We start from the raw sequence: 7,580 nt of genomic DNA, 5'->3' as shown, positions 1-7,580 counted from the left end.
TGAAAATAACTGTTAGTTGCATCCCTGCTTCAGGAGGACTCTTCAGTAAGTTCATACACTGTTATTTTACCAGCTGTGGTAGAAACACTGAAATAAAGATATTATAAAGATGTTTGTCACATCTGATGGTGAAACATGGACAGATGGTGTTACAGCATATACGAATGAAATTAATATTTAACACCAAACCTCCACTGTTCTGAAATCTTTCTTCCTTCAGTCTTAATCAGGGCTTGTACCATTGAGGACAGTGAAGTTATCTATCCTCTAATTTTATGGATATTTGGGGAGTTTTGAAGCCTCAAGATACTTTTAAATATGTGGTCAAAAATGTGCACATTACATGGTGGGTATTGTATAGGCTGATTCCAGTATTTTTAGGCTCAGTATATTTCAAGTTCTCCTCCAGACATATTTTAAGAGGTATAAAAATGCTCTGTATGGAATAATAACATCTGTCTGATGTGTTTTTTCCACAAAAAAAGTTCAATTACTGACTTCTGATCCTTCTCCCTCTTTGAGAAATGCAAGTTGTTTCCTACTTCACATTCTCAGTATGCGCACTGGAGGTTTCAAGTTTCCACATTACTTGTGTAAGTTTCATACTGGACCACATTTGGCTCCAGACTAGCTGTGAGCAAAATACTGTCTGCACATACACTACTCGGACTCAGATTTATGGTAAACACAGAGAAACTTTCCGCTTTCAGCAGATTAATGTGAAAACAGCCTTCTGTGTCAAACTCTGCACATACATTATTCTGCATAGTGATGCTCAAACAATCAACTGAAGTAACAAGAAGAAAAACATATTTTTGAGTGGAGGGCGACTTTAAATTTGACAATTTTAAGGTAAATAAATAAAGGATTCAGTATTTTTCCAGCAGAATTTTATCACAGATACGTGACGAGGGCAAGAGTAAAGAAAATGTTAACTGAATATTCAAAGAAATTATTGTTTTGTTGTCTGGTCAAAATCTTCTGAAGGGGTTAAATGTTGCATTGGGATGAACTTTGACCTCAGTATTTCCAAAATGCTGGCTAAAATCTGATCTTAATTGCAGTTGGAAAAACAAAAAAACAATTTATTGTCAGCACCTTATTCATCTTCGATCAATATCAAGACTTCATCCATGAAAGTCACTAGGACATATATAACAGAGCGATCCAATTCATATTTTACAACATTATTTATGTAATGACTCTGTTTTGATGCAAATGCAGTCCTGCAGAAGAGCTTGTACAGCCTACTACATCATCTTCCAAAAAGCATCTACTTCTAAATTAGATTCCCAATGAAACACTGCACCAAGGAGTCAGCCTACAGCTTCACCTAAAAGCCAGCAAATATTGACCAGCTTCATCATATAAAGACTGCATGCAATTCCATTATGGAGCCTAATTCATTAAAGCGACAGCCTGTTGAGCTGGGCTACTCAGATGAGGTTAGACTGCCCGGTAAAATCACGCAGCTCACAAACTGAATTCAGATTTTCAGCCTGAAATCGATTTGAGGATGCAGATAAACAGTCCAAAGATTACATCCATGAACAGTAACATAATAAGTAGTGCCAAGCACACCTATACTTTATGTTAAAATCATCTTTTCAGGCATTGCTATCACTGATTTCTGCTATATTTTGTCAATAATAAAATAAAACCCATCAATTTATGTGAGAGCAGCAGAAAGACACAAATATATTGATTCATTTTGTTGATGGGGGAGGTCTGGTTTCGAAAATGTAATCATGGGTTAATCCCCTCGTGTGCGTAATGAGAGCTCGTGCCAAAAGCAGGGCTCAAAAACCAAATCGCCATCTGTCTGACAGACACAGTTTGTTCGGACGAGAGCAAGGCGACGGATCGCCTTTTACGCACAACACGACCACGGAATTACACCGGAGTCCGAGCAGCTCTTTGGCATTTCATGTTGGTGTGATGTGCAGCACAAGTCTGAGTGCACTTTTAAAGTATTAGACGTCGATTTACACTTTTCCAGACCTGCAGATTTAAGTAGATCTCTCGCTTCTGTCGCGCGTAAAACCTGTTGGGCGCGTCGGGGAGCAACAAATCCGCCGTGAAGTCCAGTTTTTTCGTCGGATATTTGAGCCGATAACACAAAATGGAAAACTTAACAACAGCTCCAAAGCTGAACCACACTTTAGGGATTTGGACGGACTACAGTATCCAGTACAAAGTGATAAGTAGTTTGCTGCTTTTCGTGATTTGCGTTTTGGGAATCGTTGGAAACGTTATGGTCATCTTGGTGGTGCTCACTACCAAACACATGAGGACTCCTACTAACTGCTACCTGGTCAGTTTGGCTGTGGCTGATCTGATGGTGCTGACAGCTGCTGGTTTACCGACTATCACGGACAGTATCTTTGGATCTTGGGTATTTGGACACTATGGGTGCCTCTGCATCACCTACTTTCAGTACCTCGGGATCAACGCCTCCTCTTGTTCTATAACCGCGTTCACCATAGAGAGATACATCGCTATCTGCCATCCCATTAAAGCTCAGTTTCTGTGCACTTTGTCCAGAGCAAAGAAAATCATTTTATTCGTTTGGGCTTTTACGTCTCTTTACTGCGTGATGTGGTTCTACCTGTCAGACATCCAGGAGCTCGTGTACGACAACATCACCATCATCACCTGCGGCTACAGAGTATCCAGGAAGTTTTATTTGCCCATTTACTTTTTCGATTTCGGCGTCTTCTTTGTGTTACCGCTGCTGCTCTCCGCGGTCCTGTACGGACTCATCGCCAGGATCCTCTTCCTCAACCCACTGCCCTCCGACCCCAAAGACAAGAAGAAGAAGAACGGACACAGCAATCACGCCATAAATAAGAACACCAGCTGTAAAAACTCTCGCCACTCCAGCTCCACCGCGACCTCCCGCAGACAGGTGGGTGCAGGAGGCTGACAGCTGTTACACCAAACTACTGTCCTAAGACTTCTGCTAAAATTGCAAAAATGTCCATCTTATCTGTTTTTGTCGCACAATCTGCCATGAAATGTTTGCAACACAATTAACAAATTTAGTTCATCAAGATAGATTACGTCAATTAAAACCAATTACCTAACTAACTACCCAAGTGATGACAAATAAAAATAAATATTCTTGAAAGAATGCAGATTAGTTCAACAAGATGCCACTAAATTGGAGAAAATACCAATAAAAATTGTGTATTAGAAATGTATTACATTCTCTGTGCATTTGATAAGAGTCAATACGTCAGTGAATGGCTTGTGATGACTATTTGCTGCATTGCACTTCATCACATATTTATATCAAAAACACACAATCTTCTGGTAAGTTCTTGGAAAAAATCCTCTTTTTCCATGCAGATTGTTTTAAATGACAAAGTCTGGGTACGTTTGGAAAAAAAACAAAAAAACATTTGGATACTACTTTCTGGAAAATGTTTTGTTTTGTTTCTTTTTGTAATATGGGTGAAATGACCCTTTAAAAAGTGGCATCATTTGTGGCCAGAACTCCTTCACTGTCAACTAAAAAAAAGCATCTTTCTCTGGATGTCTATAAACTCAAAATGATGAAATGCAAGAACGGACTATCTTAGAGAATCTTTCAATCATTGCTCCTTCACATTATAACACGTGCAGCTCTTCATTTGTTATTTTTATTTACTTGTTCATTGCTCAACAACAGTATTGATTTGCCTCTCGGCTCTGCTGGGAGCTTTACTGCTGCGGCAGCTCTCATATTTCTCCTTGTTGCCCACTACAGGTGACTAAGATGCTGGCAGTGGTGGTGATCCTGTTCGCCATGCTGTGGATGCCGTACCGCACCTTAGTGGTGGTTAACTCCTTCCTGGACCGGGCCTACCTGAACAGCTGGTTCCTGCTCTTCTGCCGGATCTGCATCTACCTCAACAGTGCCATCAACCCGGTCATCTACAATGCCATGTCTCAGAAGTTTCGCGCCGCTTTCCGTAAGATCTGCCGCTGCGGGCGGCAGGGCATGGATAAACCTGCCACCTACAGCGTCGCCCTCACCTACAGCGTAGTCAAGGATACGTCAATTGTGGAGAGCACAGATCACTTCACAACAGAGCTGGAGGAGCTCACTGTCACAGACGAACTGCTGTCTGATCAGAAAATGATGTTCCCAGACTCCTGCGTTTATGGGAAAGTGAATTTCAGCGATGCTTGAGGTTTGAAAGACTCCCATGTTTGAGGCCAGAGGGACGACTCTGAGGGCCAACGGGGATTAAAGAGTTTGGAAACATCGCTTAATGGAGTCTTTTAAATGCGGATATTGTTTCCTGAGTGCCTGCTGACCTTTTCAAAGCCAGACTGCTGTAGCTGGAGATGTAAACACAGATTACAGCCACTGATGCGTAATGACAGTGTTTGAGGCACAAAGCCAAACATGCTCTTCATCAAGAATGATCCTGCACATTGTAGAGTCACAAACATTGACAAATAAGCACTGTTTTAATCGGACAACTGTTATCTTATCTTGGACCTACCTAAGTAAGATACTGTGTTTGAGTCAACAAAACCTGAATGTGAACAATAACACCATCCCCACCTCTTCAATGCCAGTGTCACAAAGACTCATATCTGATCTTTAAAACTGCACAAGACTGCACGGCTGTGAGCGGTAACTGGAAAAAATGTGAACTCCAATACCCAGAAATCCTGTGATGTGATGTCACTAAACTACCTACATGTTTACCAGTGTTTGTCAGTGATGCTTTACGCCAAAGGATACAAAAGACATGACAGGAGCAAAATGATCTGGGCGGCTTTAGTCTGGATGGAGTCACAGTTTGGATTTCTTCTTTCTCCTTTCTGATTCACCAATTGCAATGCGTGAAGTGACCCTGTACATACCAAAATTCAGGATTTTCTCTGCTTCAAGCATGTCTGCCTGATTTAGGCTGATGAGAACGGTGTATTTTCATACCAAAAACCTCATCCCGTGCAGCTTTGATAACCATTTGCCATTCTGCTTCTCTGATGTTTTTCCAAGGCAGACAGTCTATTAAAGGGTGAGTCACACCTGAACCTTCACTAACAAAACGGTTCCTATATTTATAGTGAAGGACACAGATGCAGCCTCGAGCACCATGTGAAAACCAAGGCAGACTGCTGTGAGGGCTCTGGAGCCTGGGGTTAAGTCTCTGTAAGGACATTGTGGGGTTTTTCCACTGCAAATGACATGTGTTTACTGAGAGGTATTCAGTATAAAGTACTTTGTAACTTAAGTTCAAAAAGTGCCATAAAAATTAAGTTTAATATGTGTAGTAATAGCTCCCACAGCATCATCCTCATTCAAAACAAAGAATACTTTATGAAGGGTTTAAAAGTTGTGACTAATGGCTTTATTCATAGGAAACAGATCATTTTATAATGCTTTATAGATGATGTAATAAGCCATTTGTAAGAATAACTTTTGAGTTGCCAAGTATCCCTTTGGTTGTTGTGTATACCCCTCCAGCATAACTGGATTTTTCTTTTTATGTAGCTTAAAGTTATATTCCTTAGGATTAGCATGAAATTAAACACTGCTTTCAGTATTATTAATGTCAGACTTTTTAGCCAAAGGCATTCAGTGTATTTACATCCCATAAGAATCTCTCTATATGGTAGTTTTCAATGTTAGTGGCAGAGTCTGCCATTCAAATTTGCTACCAGCACAAGGATTCACAGGAAATGATGCCCGTAATCTGTTTTTTAATTTGATCTCACTGATATCAGCCTCAGTGCTAACCACAACATTTTCAGAGCCATATTTAATTCACACTAATGCAAACCACACCAGTGCAAAAAAACAAACAAACTGCAGGGTGGCTTCTATTGTGAAGTAGTCACAGAAAGTTCAATGTTTTTGTCACTGAGGATAGTGCTACCCACAATCGCTTATCAAAAATGTGTCCACAAAACAAGGCATGGTCATTTTGGGCATTTTTTGACAGAGAATCAGTTTCAAATATTGCAGGGAATAATGGAACAAGGCTGCACACCTCCAACTTCTCAGCAAAGAAACCAGCTTCCCTGTGCCCCGTTATTGTGTGGACAACCACTAATACTGTGAGCAGCATGGAATCGTCATCATGCTATTGACTGACTTCTTTATTAAAAACAACATGAGTTTGTTTGGCTGCACTGTAAACAGACAACACCAGCTGCTCCTCTGTTGTTTTTCTGATAAAGCAACTGCTCAAGCCACACCTGCTGTTACCACCAGTAGACCACGCATGTCGCCAAAGCAGCCAGGACTAAAATCGACTATAAATTAAATTCAGCTGGAAAACACTAACCTGGTTCCAGACACCTTTTTTTCAAATAGTAAGTAGATCTGGTGTTGTGCTCATTAACTGTAGTTTTCCTGGTTGGAAAAACAATCAGAGCCAATCAGAGCTTGGTAGACGGGATCATCATCAGAATGGGGAATTTTCCCATGCAAAAGCCAGAATCTATTCCAAACTAAAATGGCGATGTAGATGTGGATGAGATGGACACAACTAGATTGTTGTAAGTCTACTTACAGAAATAAAACATCTGGAATTGACATATTTCTTTGAGCAACATGACAAACATCAAGTTAACTGTTCCCAGCAACCACAAGGGATCACTGCTGACTATTTAGGGAAAAAAATGCCCCACTTTCCATCTCATTTAGAGCTGTGGATCATCTGGATCTAATTCCTTTTACTAACAGCCTATTAGCATTTATTGCTCCAGACTTAATGGATTACTGTCATGAATATATTGATGAATGTATTTATATGTTTATTAAGAACTCATACACATTTATCAGTGCAGAACTGAACTTATGTAGGAAAGTCTTAACACTTATTTCTTAATAAATATTGACACAGCATTAGTTACAACTAATAAGCCCTTTATAGTATATGCTTTATTAGACATTGATGCCTCCATCATTCTTGAATGATTATTCTATGGGTAACTCACACATTATATTAAAAAGAAGTTTTGTTTGTACAGCAGCAGTCGTTGTAAACCTCAATATTTTAAGTGAGAAAGACTGTATATAGTGGTACAGAGACGTAGTGTAATATAACATAATGATATATTTTAGCTTTTATCTAACCATTAGTGTTGATGATCTCCAATTGCAACAAAGTGAAGTGAATGTTTCGGTCTGTGTTGTGTATCATGTGAACTGTGGATTTAACAAACCATCGCTTTGCTCGTCTCGCTTTTTAGTTGTGAAAGCCGTCAGTGAGCCGGTGAACATGGATGGACGTGTTTAGTTTAGATATGATGATGTTTCTTGTCATTTTCTGCCAGATCAGTGACTGTTCATGAATTTCTGAGCACAGTCTGCCACACAGGGGAATATAATTGGGCAGCAGCAGCAGCAGCAGAAGCCACGGTGGAGGAAGATGAAGCTCTCGCTCTGCTACTGTTGCAGGCAAACAGGGTTTCACTCACTCCTGTATGTGGGAAAACAGCTACAGTTTTGTTTAATGATTGTAACAATACATGCATTGAGTTTTAGTAGATTCATGCACTTGTGAGTGTATGTTCCCTGTGTATTTAAAGTGATTTTTATTTGTTTGTCCGGCAGCTACAAGAGGATA

The 7,580-nt window shown here is 40.1% G+C and overlaps 1 protein-coding gene across 1 annotated transcript; it reads left to right on the top strand.

Moving 5' to 3' along the window:
* Positions 1–1,851: 1,851 nt before the first annotated feature.
* Positions 1,852–5,517, top strand: trhrb (thyrotropin-releasing hormone receptor b). The gene is made up of 2 exons (XM_067612300.1): positions 1,852–2,908; positions 3,752–5,517. The coding sequence occupies exons 1-2, from the start codon at positions 2,123–2,125 to the stop codon at positions 4,175–4,177; spliced, it is 1,212 nt and encodes a 403-aa protein (XP_067468401.1). The 5' UTR covers positions 1,852–2,122; the 3' UTR covers positions 4,178–5,517.
* Positions 5,518–7,580: the final 2,063 nt, after the last annotated feature.

The sequence above is a fragment of the Thunnus thynnus genome, chromosome 15 (assembly GCF_963924715.1).
Source record: "Thunnus thynnus chromosome 15, fThuThy2.1, whole genome shotgun sequence".
NCBI classification, from domain to species: domain Eukaryota; kingdom Metazoa; phylum Chordata; class Actinopteri; order Scombriformes; family Scombridae; genus Thunnus; species Thunnus thynnus.
The sequence above is the reverse complement of the archived record's forward strand: the minus strand, read 5'-3'. Positions and strand labels throughout refer to the sequence as shown.

Bases quoted from the DNA above. Each gene is read 5' to 3' on its own strand.
- trhrb (XM_067612300.1), top strand. From the start codon at position 2,123: ATGGAAAACTTAACAACAGCTCCAAAGCTGAACCACACTTTAGGGATT. The intron at 2,909-3,751 runs GTGGGTGCAGGA...TGCCCACTACAG, and splicing joins CCGCGACCTCCCGCAGACAG to GTGACTAAGATGCTGGCAGT.